This window comes from Rattus norvegicus, chromosome 3, assembly GCF_036323735.1.
Source record: "Rattus norvegicus strain BN/NHsdMcwi chromosome 3, GRCr8, whole genome shotgun sequence".
In the NCBI taxonomy this organism is placed as follows: Eukaryota; Metazoa; Chordata; class Mammalia; order Rodentia; family Muridae; genus Rattus; species Rattus norvegicus.
The window spans coordinates 65,331,896-65,352,064 of record NC_086021.1 but is presented as its reverse complement, the minus strand read 5'-3'; the positions used below and the strand labels follow the sequence as shown (position 1 = coordinate 65,352,064).

General features: G+C 42.7%; 1 protein-coding gene across 3 annotated transcripts in view; it reads left to right on the top strand.

Annotated features, from left to right (window-relative positions):
* Nucleotides 1-20,169, top strand: part of Pla2r1 (phospholipase A2 receptor 1) — a 129,834-nt gene that overhangs the window by 70,398 nt on the left and 39,267 nt on the right. For all 3 annotated transcript variants that reach the window (NM_001100837.1, XM_039104479.2, XM_039104480.2), the window contains 2 exons: nucleotides 3,630-3,793; nucleotides 19,798-20,000. In NM_001100837.1, coding sequence (NP_001094307.1) covers nucleotides 3,630-3,793; nucleotides 19,798-20,000 — 367 coding nt within the window. The remainder of the gene's footprint in view (nucleotides 1-3,629; nucleotides 3,794-19,797; nucleotides 20,001-20,169) is intronic.

The window sequence follows — 20,169 nt, the reverse complement described above, 5'->3', positions numbered from 1 at the left end:
GTGCTGTGGTAAATGGAATTCTTTCCTTAGCTTCATTTTTTGATTGTTTATTGTTCGAGATAGAAAGACAACTTCTCTTGGTTCAAAGGATAACATAAAACTATGTGACCTTGGTTTCTTAAACCACAGCAACATTTGAACTAACATCAGTAAATTCAAACAAAATGGCCAGATGGCATAGAGCTAACTCTGAACCATTCTTTCATAAATACTTATAAAACACAGAAGTAGAAAAACTTTAAATGTTACTGTCTGTGGCCGTTTAAATGAGAATGGTCTCCATAGGCTCATTTAATTGAATGCTTGGTTTTAAAAACTATTTGGAAAGTTTAAAACTGTTGGAGGAGGTGTGCCACTGAAGGTGGGCTTTGAGGTTTCAAAAGCCTCCATTTCCAGTTACTACTAGCTCTCTCTCTCTCTCTCTCTCTCTCTCTCTCTCTCTCTCTCTCCCTCTCTCTCTCTCTCTCTCTCCCTCTCTCTCTCTCTCCCCTCCCCTCCTTCCCTTCCTCCCTTCCCCTCCCTCTTTCATTCCACCTTTCTCTCTCTTCCTCCCTCTCTTCTCTCTCTCCCCTCCCCTCCCCTCCTTCCCTTCCTCCCTTCCCCTCCCTCTTTCATTCCACCTTTCTCTCTCTTCCTCCCTCCCTCTCTTCTCTCTCTCCCCTCCCCTCCTTCCCTTCCTCCCTTCCCCTCCCTCTTTCATTCCACCTTTCTCTCTCTTCCTCCCTCCCTCTCTTCTCTCTCTCTCTCTCTCTCTCTCTCTCTCTCTCTCTCTCTCTCTCTCCCCTCTCTTCTCTCTCTCTTCTCTTCTTCTCTATGTCTCATGTTTGTGTATCAGATCTAAGCTCTCAGCTATTGCCCCAGCACCATGCCTTCCTGCCTGCTACCATTCTACCCACCTAGATGGTCATGGATGCTAACCATGTGGACCATGAACCCAAATTAATTTCTTTCATCATGGTGTCTCTTCTCAGATGCCATCTATACATTGTAACCAGGGTTTCTCATCCAGTGTTTGAAACCAGACAGAAAGTGGTAAAGAATACAAAGTTGCTTCTTTGCTAACTGGAAGCAGATCACTCAAGAGCTTGTCCTGGACCATGCGTGGTTATCCAAAGCACTCCCCAGACAGCTTCAAAAGAACATGTTTAGCTTAGAATAAAGATGCGCTTGCTGAGTTATTTTACTAATGGTGCCCCCTTGTAAACTGGACTGAGGAAACTTCAGTTAGTTTTATTTTTTTTTTAAGATTTGAATGTTTGAGTGTTATGTGCACTCCATTAAGAATAGACATGGCAAACCAAAAACCAGGCTTTTATTGTCTCAAACAATGATGAGGATAAGGTAGGAAATCAGAGTGGAGTGTATAAATCTGTAACCAGCAGGGTACAAAGGCACTATTGTCTCGAATAACGAGACACAAGGCCGAGTTTACAGACAGTCATTTCTTGCTGTTATTTGATGTAGAGGAGTTCTAATCCAGCAACCTGTCTACTTTGGCTGGAAGACAGCTATGCCTTTAATCCCAGGAGACAGAGGCAAGCAGATCCCTGACCTCGGGGCCAGCCTGGGACAGAGCAAGTTCCAGGTACTTTTTTCCCAGAAAAGCTTAGATCCAGGAGTGGTACACACCTTCAATCCTAGCACTCAGGAGTCAGTTCTGTACAGTCAGTGTGGGTCAGCAGAGACAGCTGAAGCCAAGATTGAGAAGGAGTCAGAAGATTAGAACAGATTGCCAATATTAGCTTGAGACCAAGCAGAGCAATACTGTGCAAAACTGAGAGAAGTCAGATTGAATCAGTCAGCTTGGAGAGGAGTTTCAGCCAGAACAGCTGAGTTGAACCAGCCAGAGCTCAGAAAGAGCTAGAAAGGGTGAGCTTAGTCAGCAGTAAATCTGAAAACATTCTAGGCCTAAATTAGATTGTAAGGAGGCTAGAAGCTTCCAGGACGAGGCCTAGTTTAGCCATTGGAGGCCGTTAGCCTCCAAGATAACAATTACATCAGGCAAATAAAAGATTCAATAAACTAATGAAATAACCAATCATGCTTGGACTTAGCGACAACACAGTAGTAACTAGTCTCTAGCTTGTAGCACAGCAATTCTAGGTAGCGGAGGGCATCATACAGTAGATCTTCTATTGTGTCTGCACAAGGCATTAAAGAATAAGGAAAATCACCCTCACCTAGATGATATTTAGCTTTATGTACCTTCCTCGGAAACATGGGTATGCATGTATAGCTAAAAGTAGTGTTTCTGATTTTAAACATGTAAGGTTTAGACTGTTGATAGAGCATTTGTAGGAAATATTCACCACATCATGGTGAAAACCACATGCTCTTCCAAACTGAGCACCTCAAGTGCTTCACTGAAATCCCCTGGGGTGGCCCTTAGGTCCACTTTTGTCCTTCTGCCCTTCCCTCCCACCTCCCCAGTCTCCTCTGATTACTCATGGTTTTTGCTTTTGCTCCCTGTAGCAAGTGAATAATGCATGCAATAGAAAGAACCCAAAATGGAATGTTAAAAGTCCAGTGCACTTTCTCCTGAGCTTTCTTGGTTAGTTGTACCAGGCCTCATTTTTTCTTCTGACTCAGCAGATCTGGCCAGAAGTCACCACCATTTAAAAGTCCTTCTAATTTTATGTGCTTTGAAAGTAGTTTCAAACTAAGCTTTGAATTCAATGCTAGTTGAGTTTGGTATGCGTGCTTCATTTGTGTGTATGTCTGTATGCATACATGCGTGTGTGGGTGTGTGTGTGTGTGTGTGTGTGTGTGTGTGTATGTCTCTGTGTGTGTAAGCATGTATACACAAGCTGTCTGCATCTGCTTTAGACATATTTGTATTTGAAAGGGAACATTGCCAACAATCATTGGGAGCAAATCCATTCAGCTGCTTATGGGAAATGTTAGTGGGTGGAATGCCTTGGATTTGTTGAAATTTATCTTCAGTGAAAATTCACATTGGAACACATTTGAATAAGCCAAAGACTCCATATGCCCACAAACAGACTGCTTTGGGAGGCATAGCATTGTTCCTCTACTCCCTTTCTTACTAAGCAAGTGTAGGGAGAGGGCACATGTGTGCTACGTGGTAGGAAGTGCACATTCAGAACAGCATAATGCCCTCCCTTCTCCCCTCCTCCCTTCCGTCTCCCCTAACCCATCATACAGTGTGTGGTGTGCAGCCAACACAAAAGATAGACGTCTTTCTCCAAGAGATGCATTACTCTGTGTGTGTGTGTGTGTGTGTGTGTGTGTGTGTGTGTGTGTGAAGGCTGCCATTTCATCGCTGAATCAGACCTGGACTCTGGCCCTCGGGACAGTTCCAAGAGTTAAATCTTTAGGACCCACGTTCTCTCCACTCCTGTGTCTCTGGAGTTGCACTGATATTTAATGTCTCTTAACAATACAAAGTCTTGCTTGCCTAGGAAGCGCAAGGCCCTGGGTTCGATCCCCAGCTCCAAAAAAAAAAAAAAAACAATACAAAGTCTTTGCGTTTTTTTCCTGGTACTGTGTTCTAGAGAATTAACCGGAAATGCTTGCTTGGATTTCATTCTGTGCACTTCGCTACGCTTTAATGACATTCTTAATCATCCAGAAACTTAACATAACCATTTCCTTCTTTTTAAATCAAGATTTGAACAAGCTTTTATTACCAGTTTGATCAGTAGTGTGGCAAGAAAGGACAGTTATTTTTGGATTGCTCTTCAAGACCAAAACAATACAGGAGAATACACTTGGAAGACCATGGGACAGAGGGAGCCGGTGCAGTACACACACTGGAACGCACATCAACCCAGTGAGTAGTCCCCTGCAGTACCAACACACCCCACTCCTGCCCTCCCTCACCCCTGCAAACCTGTTTCCTTGACCCCGAACTCCCTCTACCCTTTGGTCATTTCCTTCAATTCTCCCTAAATGTTTTCTTAATATCTAGTATCACTAAAACGATCATGACAGGTCTATGTAAGGCGACACAGGGTAGCCATTATAAAGTCTATATGTATTGTGATGTTTTCTGGGGATGCAGCTATTGCTATTATTGGAAAGTTTTGTCCTCCTTACATCTTTCCCTACTGACCCTCCTCATGGTCCATGAATCACAAGGGATTAACCAGTCTAGAATAACCTAGGTACAAGAGATGAGCCATCTAACCAGTTCATAGTTGTTACCACATGGCATCCCTAGGGAATATAGGACCATTACTGGAATGCCATTCTTGTGGGTCTTAATGGATTCCTGAAGTTCTGATATCAAAGCCATCAGTCCTATTAGTTCATCTGAGTTCCAGTGCAAAATCCTTGCCTGGTTGACCAATTTCAGAGATGGCCATTGCTTCAGCCACAAACCACAGCAGACCAGTGTAGGAATAATCTTCAGGTCTAGGGAAGCTTAGGTTGACAGCCTAGACTATACATTCATTCTTTATGTCAGCATAAACACATTTGGAAGACTTGGTCCTTTCTTGTCTGTGATGTTTCGTCAACAGAAAGGAGGTAGTAGATTTTCTCTGTATCTGAAGGAAATCTGTGTGAGGGCTCGAGCTGTATCCTCTCAGAAGGTCGTAGGATCTTTGTACAAATCTATCTACCCAGAAAGCAAGCTAAAGAGAGTCTTTACTAAAACAGAAGAGGGATGAGTATTAGTGAACTGTGAAATGGTATGAGACGCCTCAAGGAGAGGCTTACACAGCATCTCTGTGATCCCAGCACTGGAAGGAGACTGAAGCAGAAGGCCCGTGGGTTGGAGGTTAGCATGGGCTACATAGGAAGCTGGAGACTAGCTTGGACTATATAGAGACCCTGTTTAAAAAACTACATAATTGGGGTTTGGGGTGTGTGTGAGTGCTGGGGGGGGGGGTGTGCCACAGAGTGTGTGTGGTAGTCAGAGGATAACTTGAAAGATCATGTAGGTCCCAGGTTGAACTCAACTTGTCAGGGTTGGTAGCAGGTATCTTTTATCTATTGAGTCGTCTTGCCAGCACATATGCCAACCCCCACCCCCCATCCCAACCCCTGCTGCCTTTATTTTCATTACCTTAAAAGTCCATCCAGAGATTAATTCCTAATTTCAACGCCAAAGCAATGATAGGCAAAGTGTCACCGGTTTATAAAATTGAACGATGAAGTTGTCAGTAATTCTCACTATGACTATATGTCATGAGTTTCCCTAATCAGTTCCTATCTGTATCTATTATCTTGCATCAATTAAGCACACCCATTTTGACTCCTGCCTTCTCTGTTGAGATGAACCTATGTGCACTATATAGCTCTTTTAAGAAAATACAAGTACAGTAAGAAAAATGTGACGGTCCTCTCCTCACCTAATGCCAACACCTTCTACTATTAACTGGTGTCATCCCACTGGTTTGGGTGTATGTGTTTACAGTCTTTCATTTTATATTTTGTGTACAGGTGTTTTGCCTCCACATGTGTCTATGAGGGTCTCTGCAAACACAATAGCTATTGGAGTGTCGATCCACAATAGACAAGAAGTCAGTTCAATTCAACATGACTCAGTTGCTCATGTTGTGTCACAAATCTGACTCAAAGTAGTTTATTTTAAGCATATTTAAGTGCAGCACAATTTGGAAAAGGTTTCTTGGTGATAATTAACTCAACCCCCCACGCATAACAAAGCTTAAGACACGACTACATCCAAACTCTTTGTAAAATACAAGTGACCTCTTCCATAAAGACGAGTTCTGTAGATTAACTGAGGGAACAGGCTCAAGATAATGGGCTGGGGGAAGGTCTCAGTGTGCCACACCCACATACATAGTGCAAAGGTCATCAGGTGACTAACCTCATCCACTTCCAGCCTTCTTGGCAGAAAAAAGGTTGCACATCTCTCCCTTTAAGAGACAACCCTGAGTGCTTAACGTTCCTGGTTCCCCTAGTGCTTATCTGTGAGGACTCACATTCTTCCTACCCATGCCCATCTATCACTTGGTTGACTGGTACCCACAGAAGGCAGAAGAAGGTTTCAAATCCCATGTAACTGGAATTAACTATGGTTGTGGGCCAGCATGTGGGTGCTGGGAATTGAACACAGGTCCTATAGAAGAACAGTCAATCTACTTAAACACTGAGTCATTTTCTAATCCCAGTCTTTTATTTTTTTTAACTTATGATCTATCCTGAATAACTTTCTACATCAATATTTGTAAATTGGTACTTTTAGTATCTTAATAGATATTAGTTTCTTGCCTGTTAATTTTGAAAGGACAGTCCCCTTCAGACCACAGCAATGTGGGATGAGTGTTGTAACATAAAATACAGCACTCTGATGCTTAAAGCCAGAAAAATCGGTAATGAGTTATCATAGACCTCCATAGAGGAAGTACTGTTCCACCTCTAATAAAAAAATATGGTAGAATTTGATGTCTATGGAAATAGAATTCTCTATTGAAAAAATGTGGAGTCAAGGACTCCTAAGGCAGTGCTGAGAGATTTCTGTGATTCCAAGTAACTAGAGGGTAAGTTATGTGGAGATGAATTATGAAACATAAGGCCAGTGATAGTGAAACCACCGCTTAAAAATGTTTTTTAAGATTTATTTATTTATTTTATTTACATGAGTATACTGTCGCTGTCTTCAGACACACCAGAAGAGGGCATCAGATCCCATTACAGATGGTTGTGAGCCACCGTGTGGTTGCTGGGAATTGAACTCAGGGAAAGGAACAGTCAGTGCTCTTAACCACTGAGCCATCTCTCCAGCTCCTACAGCTTAAAATTGTAAGCTCAAGATTTTGCCCTTATTCTCTAGGTATCGGAAGCCATTAGCGGTTTGGCTCAGGTAAATACTAAGGTCAGAACCACTTGGCTGTGGATATAGCTAGCTCTTTAGACTGCCTGAATTTTAAAAGTATCATGGAAAGATCAAAGAAGGACATTTGTATTCTCTTTGGTAGCTCCATGGCGTAAGTAGCTGTATTTTCCAAAGACTTCGAGTTCCCAACCCAGCGTGTAAGATGCTTAGAAGTGGAGAAAACCTGGACACTTATAATAATCCTTAGATGCATCAGAAAAACTCAGTCAGAGGGTAAAGCCCTACGCTCTAAACCAGCAGTTCTCAACCTATGGGCCACAACCTTTTGGGGGGGTCAAACAACCCTTTCACAGGGGTTACCTAAGACCATCAGAAAACATAGATAATTCGTAAGGATAGCAAAATTATAATTATGAAATAGCAATGAAAATAATTTTAGGGCTGGAGGTCACCATAACAAGAGGAATGGTATTAAGGGCATTAGGAAGGTTGAAAACTACTGCTGAAATTGAAGAGACAGACATAACTACAGAGCCATAACCTTCTAGAGCAAAAACTTAAAAGCAGACTCCTCCCAGGGGTCCAGGGCTGGGACAGAACAACTCAACACACACCTGTTAGGCTTCTGGGGGCTGGGCGAGGACACCTGAGCGCCTACCCTCTGGGGAGGGTCCATCACGGGGGCCTTCTCTACCCCTCTTCTGAAAGCTCCCCCTCCAGCAGCAATGTCAGGTTATCACAGTGAGCCTTGGGAAAACAATCGCATGCTTCTAGCTGAGGGAGAGTCGAGAACATTCTGTCCTTGACAAAGCAGAAGAGACTGTTTTGGGAGGAAGGGTGGTTGGTACCCAGTGTCAGCCTTCTCCAGCCATTTTGTCCCTATAAGAACAGAAAGCCCTCACAGTTGAATACCACAAACCAAGACCAGGATAATCAAGCTCAGAGGGCTTAGAGAATATCCCTCCATGACATGTGACCTCAGATGTTTACCAAGTTCCTTTTACCAAGCCAATCACATGCAGCCACAGCACAGCGACTGTCACAAACTCAAAGGCAGAATGTGCTGATGGAAGGAACTGAACCATATCAGAACCAGTCATGTGACAGGAAGGTTGGAATTATCAAGCAACCTTGAAGTTATAATTAATATTCTGAAGGCTTTAGTGGAAAGCAGAGAGATGGGTGTTCTGAGGAAGAAGACAAAAGAGAACACGAGAGACACAAAGTACTCCAACAGAATCAGAGGGTGCCTGTGGCTTATTAATACCCTGCACTCACTAAGCAAGAGAACTCTGCACTACAGGCTGTGGCGGAGAGACATAGGAAACCCTGAGAAACAGAGGGGGGGAAGTGAAAGAACAAGAGCAAACTACACAAGAACTGTGGGATAATGAAGACATCTTTAAATACATGTGATGGAACAGCAGAAGGATGGGAAGAGAAAGAGGAGCAGGAACGGTCTTCAGACAATGGGTGTCCCAAACCAAAGATTCTACAAGCTCAGAGAACACCAAATAAGAAGAATGTCCTTCCCCCTGAAAAACTACAACTACACATATCATTTTCTTTCTTTTTTCTTTCTTTCTCTCTTTCTTTCTTTCTTTCTTTCTGCATAGAATAGAGTTTATTTAGAGGATGGGTAGGGGAGTTGAGAGAGTAATAGAGACAGAGAAAGTGAACGTAGAGGAGGCTGACCATGAGCACATGGAGAGAGTAGGGGAGGGGAATGGGGAGAGAGGGGGAGATAAAGGAGCAAGGGCAGGAGAGCAAGAGCAAGAAGGCAAGAGCTACCTATCATTTTCTTTTTGTGTTTCTTTTGTTGAAATTATATTAATCACTATTATTATTATTATTATTATTTAATCTTTTTTTTCAGTCCAGTTGTTATCCCACTCCCTGATTAGATTCCTTTTTTCATACAAAATATCTCGATTACAGTTTCCCCTCCCTCTACTGCTCCCAGTTCCTCAGCCACCTCACCTCCCATTCAAATGCATTCCTTTTTTGCCTCATTAGAAGACACACAGTCATCTAGGAGATAATGATAAAATAAAATAAAACAAGATAAGACAAAGCCAAACACACCAGAATAAGACAATACAAATAGAAGGAAAAGAGCTCAAGAAAAGGCACAAGAAATATACAGAGAACCGAAGACTCACTCATTTGCATACTCAGGAATCCCATAAAAAAACACAAAACCAGAAGCCATCTAGATACACAAAGGACCTATAGGGTTATTAAAAGAGAAACAAAAATGAAAATATTTTTAGAAGCAAAAGGATCTAACGTGACATCATGAACCTTCAAAGTTAGTTAGTTTTCTGTTAGCCATCTACTGCTGGACATGCAGCCTACCCTTAAGAGTAGTTTGTTTCCCCAGTGAGACTCCCTGGGAGAAAACTAATTTTCCTTTACATGTGGATATCAACTGGAGATAGGTTAGGGATGGGGGCATGTGTCCACTTCTCCTTTCAGCTCTAGGACCTCTTCTAGTAAAGATCCATGTAGGCACCATGCATGCTGCCTCAGTCTCTGAGCTCATATGTGGCTCACTCCTCTTGAGTTTCCCTGGTGTCTTCCATCCCCTCTGGCTCTTATACTCTTTCTGCCTCCTCTTCTGTCAGGTTCCTTGATCCTGGAGGGATTTGATGAAGGCATCCCATTTAGGGCTGAGTATTCCAAGGACTCTGCTTTCCACTTTGTGTCTAATGTCTGGCTGTGGGTCTGCGGTTTTGTTTGTTTGTTTGTTCCCATCTGCTGTAAGAGGGAGCTTTGTGATGGCTGAGCAAGGCACTGACTGCCCTTAGGAGTAATCTTATTGCTATGTTCCTTTAGTAGAACAGTAGTATTTAGTTTTACCCTAGGTTCCCTGGGCCATCTAGTCTAAGGCTGTTGGCATGCAAGCCATGATAAGTATGGGTTCTATCTCATGGAGTGGGCTTTAAGTCAACTCAGGTATTGGTTGGTTACTTCCACAAGCATTGGGCCACCGTTGCCACTAACATATCTTGCAGGCAGGACACACTGTAACTCGGTTGGTGTTTATGTTTCTCCTTTGGTAGTGTGCTGTTGCAGGACATTTGATCCCACTGTGAACCTAGTTGTGGTGAGGCTCAGCCCTTAGAACACACCTTTAATCCTGAACAATTGAAGGTAAAGTTAGTTTGTTGAAGGGAGCACCCATGTTTAAGAGTGAGGTCTAGTTGACTGACAGACAAAGTGACGGATCAAAGAAGGACTTGACAGAACAGGTTATGCCCAATTCTCATGAAAGGAAGTGGAAGCTACTTATAAGTAAGAGATGTGCAGAGGGGGGAAAAGAGTCAGTTTTACCTGGAGAGTTACCAGGTTGATGTGAGAACAAGCTAGACACAGGTGAAGACAGAATAAGCCAGAGAATAAGAGGGAGCCAGACGATTAGAATGGATTGCTAGAGTTAGTTTGAGGCTGAGCAGGAAAGGCAGTTCAGGAGCGGCAGAGGGAGATGAGCCATATTGGAGAGTAGTTTGGGCCAGAACAGCTGAGTTAACCTGCCAGTCGGAGCTCAGAAAGAACTAGGAAGTGTGAGTTTATACAGCAATAAGTCTCAAAGACTGGAAACATCCTAAAGCTAGATTAGATTGTACGGAGGTCAAATGCTTCCAGGACTAGGCCTAGCTTAGCAGCCAGGCAACATGCCTCCAAGATGACATTATACTCAGACGAACAAAAGGTACTTTTACAGTGTGCAGAGTATCTTCTAGTACCAAGAACACTAACTCGCAGGGGTGAAAATTCTAGGTAGGCACCAGCTCACCTTCTCCATGTTCAATGAGTTGTATAGCGGTTGTCTTCAGGAATAGGGCCTGGTTCTCAGTTTGTGAGGAACAATCTATATATAGCCTTGGCAGCAGCGCGGGTTATTTGGGGATTCCCATGGAACCCCGTTAGTCAACATCTCTATTATATTCAACCCATTCCCAATACTGGATGGTTCATTTGGTGACAAGAATGTCCAAATGGGGCTCTGTCTCCCCCATTATTTGGAGATTTTATAATAAAATACACCTTCATAAACGTGTGTTTTGCAAATCCTCAACTGTATTAGGTTTGCATACTACTCCTCAATGGCCCTTAATTTTAGTTGTCTCTCCCTCTATCCCCCTTCAGCTCTTTCTCCTCTCCCACTCCCTGCTTTACCCTCTCATTCCTGCCCCCACCCCCGCCCTCCACTTTTATCTATAGCTAACTATTCTACTTCTTTTTCCTAGGGAAGTTTATGTGTTCCCTGTCCCCTATTCCCTCTCTATGCCTAACCCTTGTGGCTCTATGGGTTGTATCTTGATTATCATGGTGGTTTGAATGAAAATGGCCCCCATAGACCTATAGAGAGTGACACTTACTGCTGTAGATGAGGCCTGTTGGAGAAAGTGTGTCACTGAGGTTGGGTTTCTCGGTCTCAGATGCTCAAGTCAGGCCCAGTGTCTCTTCCTGCGGCCAGCAGAAAGAAGTAGAGCTCTCAGCTCCCTCTTCAGCACCTGCATGCTGCCATTCTTCCCACCATGATGATAATGGACTAAACCTCTGAACTATAAGCTAGTCCCAATTAAATGTCTTCCTTTATAAGAGTTGCCATGGTCCTATTGGTCATATTGTTTCTTCATAGCAATGAAACCCTAACTAAGACACACACACACACACACACACACACACACACACACACACACACACATATATATATATATACAGAGAGAGAGAGATTTCATCCATTTACCTTCAAATTTAATGATTTCATTTTTAAGAGCTGAATAATACTCCCTTATGTAAATATACCACGTTTTTTTTATCCATTCTTTTGTTGAGGACATCTAGTTGTTTCTAGCTTCTGGCTGTTATGAACAGAGCAACAATGAACATGGTTGAGCAAGTGTCTTTGGTAGGATGAAGCATCCTTTGGGTATATGCCCGAGTCTATATAACACAGGTAGATGTTGAGTTAGATGGATTCCCATCGTTCTGAGGAACCACTACACTGACTTCCATAATGGTTGTATATTTGCACTCCCACCAACAATGGAGGAGTGTTCCCCTTAACCGACATCCTCGTCAGCATGAGCTGTCATTTGTTTTATTGATCTTAGCCATCCTGACAGGGATGAGATGGAACCTCAAAGTAGTTTTGATTTCATTTCCCAGATGACGGAGAATTTACACATATCATTTTCAAACTTCAGATAAATAAAAGACAAAGGAGCCATAGTGAGAAAGCACCTTCCATACCCTGGAGAAAAGATAAGAATTATTCTTGACTTCCCAGAAATCAGGCAGGCAAGAAGGGAGTGTGCAAAGTATCTGGTGATAACAGTGGGAGGGGAGCCCCTGAGAGTGAGTTCTATGCTCTGTGAAATTATCCTCTAACACTGAAGGAGAGCTATTTGTACAAGATAAGAATTGAAGGACATTTTGCCAGCTGGCCTTGCCTTGCAAGGAAAATGATATAGAAACGCAGGCCTGCGTTTTCTCCGTATAAATGAAGTGCCTAACAGGAATGAGAAGGGACTCTGGATGACTGCAATGTGTCACTGCAGGTCCATCAGTGTGACAAATGTGTTGCGGTGGTGTGATATCTGTAGTGAGGGAGACTATACAGGGGGGAGGGGGGGTTGTATGGGAACATTTACCATCCCATTTTACTTTCTGCAGACCTAAAATTACTATTTTAAATATTTACTCATCTTTAAAAATTCTGCTTTTTAAAGATATATACAAAGTGACATTACAGAAAATTGTGTTGTTCTTGTGTGTTTGTGTGTGTGTGTTGTGCATGTGTTCTGCATGTGTGTTTGTGTGTATGTGCGTTTATGTGTGTGTGTATGCATTTGTGTGTGTGCATTTGTGTGTGTGTGTGCATGCGTGTGTGTGCATGTGTGTGTGTGTGTATGCATTTGTGTGTGTGCATTTGTGTGTGTGTATTGGTTTAAGGACTCTGTTGACTTCACACAACTCAGATAAGGGAGGTGCCATGGCTGGCGTTATGAAACAGTCCCCTTGTTCTGCATTCTGAACACCACTGTGTCACTCTGTATCACTGTGCTGCCAAGAAGGAGCCATTCGAGAATCACATCTATATCCTGGAATTTTGTTAGGAGTGTCTATACCTGTCAAAATAAATTAATACATTTTGAGCAGACGAAATTTTTTGGTTTTCTGCGTTAACTTCCTCGGGGCATATTTAGATGTCTGAAATCTGGAAATGAAGCGCAGCGCCCTGTCATTCATAAGTTTCTGCTGTAATTTATTTGAGTGGCGTTACTCTTCTCTCTCTTCTCCCTGAAGCAAAAATAAACGCTGTGATGCTCAGCGTGGCTGCGCGTGCTGACTGACACCGAGTAAATTGTCTCTGAATAAGATGAAAATGTAAATTGTTTCTGGGGAAAATAGCAATATAAAAGGCCCTTTCCCTTTTAAATTGCAGCTTGTAGAAACACCACCTTAAATCACATCTCCTCTCCTGCTTGTCACAAAAGAATCCATTAGCTCAGGCCCCATGGCAGACTCTTAATCCAGCATAAACTGACTACCTAAATTGACCACTGAACAGGAAGCCAAACGCTTTTTATAAGCTCAGCCACGGCTGTCCTTAAGGTATGCACGCAAGATGAGCAGCCCACGGTGAAAGCATAATTTGGCCATTTTTTTCAACTCTGTCTAATGTTCATCAAATATTATAATGAACCACCAAGCAATAATTGAGTCATGGTCAGTGTTGTTTCAGTTCTAACCCCAGTCCTGTCTTTTCTTGAAACAGATCTCAGACATCAGAATATTTCATCCACAAATATCACAATTTATCACCAAAGTATGAGGACTTCACTGTCAAAACCATACTGCAGTGATCGAATTTGAAACTATAATTCTTTAATGACATAGATCTGTCAGTTAATGCTCAAATATCTAAACTAGATAGACAGATCTAGATGATAGATAGATAGATAGATAGATAGATAGATAGATAGACAGACAGACAGACAGACAGATTCTAACTACTATATGGTATATTCAAGGTTTCTTTGGATCAGGATCTAAATAACATTTACACACTATCATGGATTAGTAAAGTCTCCTAAAGCTTGTTTTAATGCCTAGGGTTTTTATCCATCCCTTTTTCCTTTTATAGTGTATTTACTGATGTAAGAGGGTTATTCATCCTCTACCTTTTCTAAAGTCCACACCTCATTGTTTAATCAAAGACATGATCAATATTGAGGTTTATTTTACTTTAGAAAAACTACTTTTAGGTAGCTACTTGTTCTGTGTAGAGGATCAGAATGGCCAAATTTTCTCTTTGTGATCTCTTTTTGATGATCAATGTGTAGATTTATTGATTCGATAGAGTGCAGTTTTGTTGTGGTTTGGTTTGGGGACTAAACTCAGGGTCTTTTCCTGATAAGGAAGGGCTCCCCTACCATCTCCTGGCCTACTCTAAAGTGTCTTCATTTATAGCTGGGATATTTCCGTAAGAAAGCAAGTCTTTGCAATCAATGTTTATTTGCTTTGTGGTACAAATGTTATAGAAAAGCCAACATTGTGGCTCCACACATTTCTCTCCCTAGTTTCAGAAGGAGGGTTTTCTCACTAGTGTCCTCCAACCATGAGCCATTAGAGGCTAGGGGCTCCTCCAGCGTCACCATGAAGTTAGTGCATTAAGCGTTAGTATACCTCCATCCACTGCAACTGTTCCTAATGCTCATGTCCCATCTGTTTGATGGGAATGTCTCCAAGGATTCGACACTTGCAGTCTTCCACAGTGTCCTTGCTGTCGCTATGACCGGATGTGAATTCCTGTGCCATGTCATCCAGAGGCCCCATTTTTTTTAATGGGAAGTAATGTAATCTCCACACAAATCTGGCCATAAGGGGCTCACTGTGAGTTTGCTCTCGTTGGTCAGCTATTTCCATGGGCATGTCTGGGAAATGTGTTGCCTGTGTGTTTGCTTACTCAGCATGCATGAGGATGAGATGCTCTTTTGGGTTTGAACCCATACTTTCAGTTTCAGTCCAGGACTACAGAGTTATTGCTTAATGTGTCTTTTATCTGTATTTTCTTCTATGCCACAATTCTCAAGTCTTTGGACACCAGGAAATTCGGACATTTTCCTTGTTTAAAGACAGCAAAAGGACTCCCCAGCCTTAGTATTTTGAGAGAACATTCCATAAAACATGAAACATGGTTTTGAACCAGGCTAGGCATTGCCACTGACTAAGGGGAGGGGCATAGAAACAGAAATGCTCTTTGATCTAAGAAAACAGATCCAGTAAGTGGAGAGAGAGACATCTCTGCAGGAGCAAACAGGAGGCCGTCTCCCGGTGAGATGCACAAAGCTTTTCTAGGGTAAGGGTGTGCCTCAGGTATGATTTCAGAACACCTGAAATCACTCTTTCACAGCACTCTGTAACTTCAGCTCTGCATCAGGGCCATTCTTTTATCTGGGGTACCTGGACCCTACTTCTTCCAAATCAGTTGAAACCTGACAGTTAAGCAACTGGACACTAGCAAAGCCAGACAGACTTGTGTGCTTAAAGGCACCCTTCACAGAGTGAGGACTAGGCAACCCATCACATCAGTAAACCATGGTCAGCACGGTCGAGCTTAAGGCTCCTCTGGGTTTTGAAATGACATTCCACGTACTGAGCATGTGTTCAGCCTTGTTTCTGAGCACATTTCTAGCTTTCTTCACAGCCAAGCAAGGTAACCAGTGACAGGAGTTCTTCAAGAAACTCTTGTGGCCATACAAGGAGAGAACCATGCTGGGTGGGGATTGCTGGAGGTAGATAGTACACAGGACATGAACTTAGTGCAAGAAGAGGCTTGTTCACACTAGTCTTTTCTAAAACACTGACCAAAAACAACTTAGGAAAGTGTGGTGGTTTGAATAGGTATGGCCCCATAGACTGATGGTGTTTGAATGCTTGGCCACAAAGAGTGACACTATTGGGAGCTGTGGCCTTATTGGAGTAGGTGTGGCCTTTTTGGAGGAAGTGTGTCACTATGTAAATAGGCTTTGAGGTCTCCTGTGCTCAAATTCTGCCCAATGTGGAATCAACCTTCTGACTGCCTGTGGAAGACAGCCTCTTCCTGGCTAACTTCAGATTAAGATGTAGAACTTCTCCAGCATTCTGTCTGTCTGCATGCCACCATACTTCCTGCCTTGATGATAATGGACTGAACCTCTGAAACTGTAAGCCATCCCCAATTAAATGTTTGCCTGTATAAGAGTTGCTTTGGTCACGGTGTCTCTTCACAGCAGTGAAACCCTAACCAAGACAGAAGGAAAGTATTTATGGGATTTATATGTTCCAATCATAACAGTCCATCATTAAAGAACTCAAGACAGGAATTTGGAGACAGGAACTCAAGCAGAGACCTTGGTGAAACACTGCTTAATGGCTTGTTCACTCTGACTTGATCACCTTTCTTTTCCCACCCAGGGCCACCTGCCCAGGGATGGCACCATCCACTGTGGTATGGGCCCCTGGCATTAATTAGCAATCAAGAATGCCCCACAGACATGACCACAGGCCTATCTGATGGAGGAAAGTCCTCAGCTGAGGCTCCCTCCTCCCAGACAGGTGTCAGTTCATGTCCAGTTGATGAGAACTAAATAGTAACATGGGAACCATAGCCTCAAGGGAACTTGTTCTTTTGGGAGCTGTGACTACATCTCTGGGCCTCTGTAGTGTCTCACAATTAGACATTCATAAGTCTGGTTTCCAGGCCAGGATCAAGCGCTCTAAATCTGAGGCCTGTGGCAAGTTATATCTTTGCACTTTCGTTTTACCATCAGAAAATGCTATTACAGTCTCTGCCTCTTAGAGTTTTCTTTTAAATTAAACAGCAGAAAGACCACAGAAAGTGGTCAACAAAGTGCTAAGCAGATTGGGACATCCAGCAAAGTCCCTGTCCTGGGAGCTTTGTTTGTCTTACTGTAGAAGAGGGAAGAGGGAAGGTGAGGCAGGTAGAGACTTGAGAAGTGAGAACGTGAGAGAGCTGTGGAGGGGAATTGGAAGCAACTCAACAGACCAAGTCAAATAATTCTTTAGAGGCGCCATGGCCCAACACAATTCCTTCCTGCCCTGAGATCACAATTGAATTGACTTGGCTTATATTTAAGGATTTGATGAGAAAGGTCAAAGTCGATAGCTTTCACAGATCAATTCACTTTCTGTGATTAGCTGTCGCACATGGGAAAGTCTAGAATTGTGAATTAGAATTTCATAATTGCAGGAAGTCTTTCTGCTGATGGATTAGGAGATGGTGAAGGGGAGCTGGGCAGAATGGTGGGTCCACAGAATGCATTAAAATGTGAGATTTGAGGTTCACTAATGAGGAGAAGGATGGGAATCCTTCTCCAGTGGGAAGGGGGTTATCCAATGGACAGCAGCTTTTAGGAAGAAGCCTGCCTCTGCCCCTTATTTCTCTCCTTCCCTTATTGTTTTGCTTGGCAAGCTTCCCCACAAACTGACTTACAAATTCCTCGTGTGTCTCCCTTAGCCCAGGGTCCCTTTATTGCACCAGTTTACAGCTGCTCTGGGGCCAAGATGCTAAAATTTGGGTCAAATGATACATTAAGTTAACCACTTTAGAATACCAATAACACTCCTGCAGCACTTTCCAGCTTCATGGCGGGCCACACACATCTCCATCCTCACTAATGAAGATGGCTTGAACATCCACAGCATCTAAAACCACAGCTAGTTAATCACTGTCTAATGCGAGCAAGTGAGACAAGATGCAAAGCCAACAAAAAAAAGTATTACTGTATACTTGCTGAGTCAAGCCTTTTAAACATTCTTGAACACACAGCAGAACTTGTGTCATAAAAAAAAAATCCCAGTATTGTAATGAAAATGCCCATAAGAAGTATAGAGGTGGTTTTAGCTTTCTGCTTCTCGAAGTCCTTTTTAATAATGACTTCATTTGATCTTCATGAAGACCCATGAGAAGAAAAGGGATTATCTATTTTCAACAAGACTTGTTGTGGTTGATTAATCCATTCAAATGTCAAGTTATTAAATATTTGTGCAGAGACTAGAATCCCAGACTTAAGAGTCTGAATTTGAAATTCTTTCTAGAAGGATTCCTACCCATACTCTGTGGTAAAGTCCCACAGTGATGCCTCAAAGGAAAGATGGGGGAATCAGACAAGCTATATGTTTCCCACCGACTAGAACAGCCCAGTGGTGTAGTTTTATGTATGGGTCTTGCATCTGAGTTCCACACAGTTCAACTTAACTTCAGAAAACACATACCTTTCCTCTGTTGCCTATGATCCAGCTGATTTATGGGCCTCATCCCAAAGTTATGCTCGCTGGACCAGAAAACAATGTCATAGCAGAAGTAATTATATGAACTCTGTTGCTTGCCTCCCACCTACCTCATCCCAACTCCACCATGAGTTCTAAGTAGTTGTCTGGGCCACCGTAGATGTCCATTGGCCTTTGTATGACTTTGTTCAATGTAAGCCGTGCTTAGTGTATTTCCTACTTTACACCAGATTGTTTCACCTCTGTGGGTCTGTTTGATGCATAAGCTTGTCTGTGTGTATAAGGACAATTCTAGCTACCTGTTATCTAAAATAAAAAGTGGCCATTTCTTCTAAGGGGAAATCAAACCAGATAAATACCTCGTACCCAACAACTACATAGCTTTAAAATGCTTTTATGTCCAAAACTGTCACGAGTCTCCAGGTGTACCCTCTCCTTCAGTGTCACTTGATTTTTACAAGGCCACCTTGAAAACTCTTTTCCTTTTTAATCCTCCAAAGTTCAGCTCAAATGGCACCTCCCATAAACTCTTTGCTGACAGAGCTCTTTGGGCAGACAAGGTTGCTCCTTTCTAAGCTCTCCCGCCAGGGTTTTCAGCAGACCCTACCCTGTATCCTGGCATGTTGTAGACGCATCCTTTCCTGTGGTTGTTGAATGTTTAGTTTGGTTTCATTGAATCATCAGATCAAGGGGGGAAAGGAACAATGGCATTGTTCCTTGAAGCAACTGGCCGGACCAGTCTCTGGTCTCACCCAATTTTTAGAACAGGACTGCTTTCAACTAATATCCACTGGGATGTGAAGTGAAGATTTTCCGTGGTCCTATAAATTGTAAACATTCTGCACAAACTTAAGAAATGTCACTCAGTCTAGATGTTGTTTCAACAGGCCAGACACGGTCACCCACACTTTGGTTTCAGGAGACAGAGAAAGGAAGATCACAAATATGAGGCCCAGCCTAGACTAATTAATAAGACCATGTCTCCAAAATCTTCAATAGGATTCTGAACACTTGTTTCTATGAAAAAGTATATTTCATGTTCAACACACACAAAAGAACAAGTGAAGGTTGGTCCATAGTTATTTTACCTTAATATTTCCCACAGTGAAATATTCACTGTGAAACTGCTGTGCTTTGTCTATCGTTTAGAAATCGTCCCTTCATTTCCCGGATAGCTGCTGTTTCTGCCTCCAACCCCCTGAGATCCCATTTCAAGAGTTTATCTCATTTTTTCCATTCTCCATGGCTTGTGGCTTAGAGTTTGGGTCTTTGTTGTGTTTCTTGTCTGCCTCAAATCCATTATTCATGTGACTAGTTTGCCCCGATGCACCTTACTCTCGGGATGAGTGCTGTGCACTTCTCATTGTGATCCTCACAATGAGGTTTCAAAGCACGTCACCGAGCGGTGGGGCATTCTTCAGCTTCATGATCGGAACAGCACCTCACTTCCCGTCACTTACCATGTGAGCTCAAAGCAGACAATGTCCAAATTACAGGCTTCATGGCCTCTTTTCTCTCATGATTCTGTTGTCTGTTCTTCTCTCCAGAGATGAAGAGAAATGAGATAATTGTGCCAATAAAACATCTTTTTTCATCTCCAGTGTTCTTCTCTGGTGCTTCATTATGATGTGTCAATTATTCAACACTCCAGAGAACTGTCTTTGGAACACAAGAATGCTATAAGCGTATTATATTAAGATGGCTTGTTTTTCTGCTTTTAGGCTACCATGGTGGCTGTGTTGTCCTGCGAGGAGGGAGTTCATTTGGTCGCTGGGAAGTGAAGAACTGTAGTGACTTTAAGGCAATGTCTCTTTGCAAGACACCCATCAAAGTCTGGGAGAAAACAGAGTTTGAAGGGAGGTGGCCCTTTCACCCCTGCTATATGGACTGGGAATCAGAGACTGGTCTAGCCAGTTGCTTCAAGGTGATGTCCAAGCTGTCTGCTTATTCGTTTGGTTCATGTATCTCCCCCTTTATTTATTTCATTCTAAGCTTTCTGTCACAGTGCCTAGTACACAGCATATGCTCAGTCCTATCCACTGCTCCTCCTGTGTTTATAATCCAAATAATTCTTAGTTTTTTTTAAAAAAAAA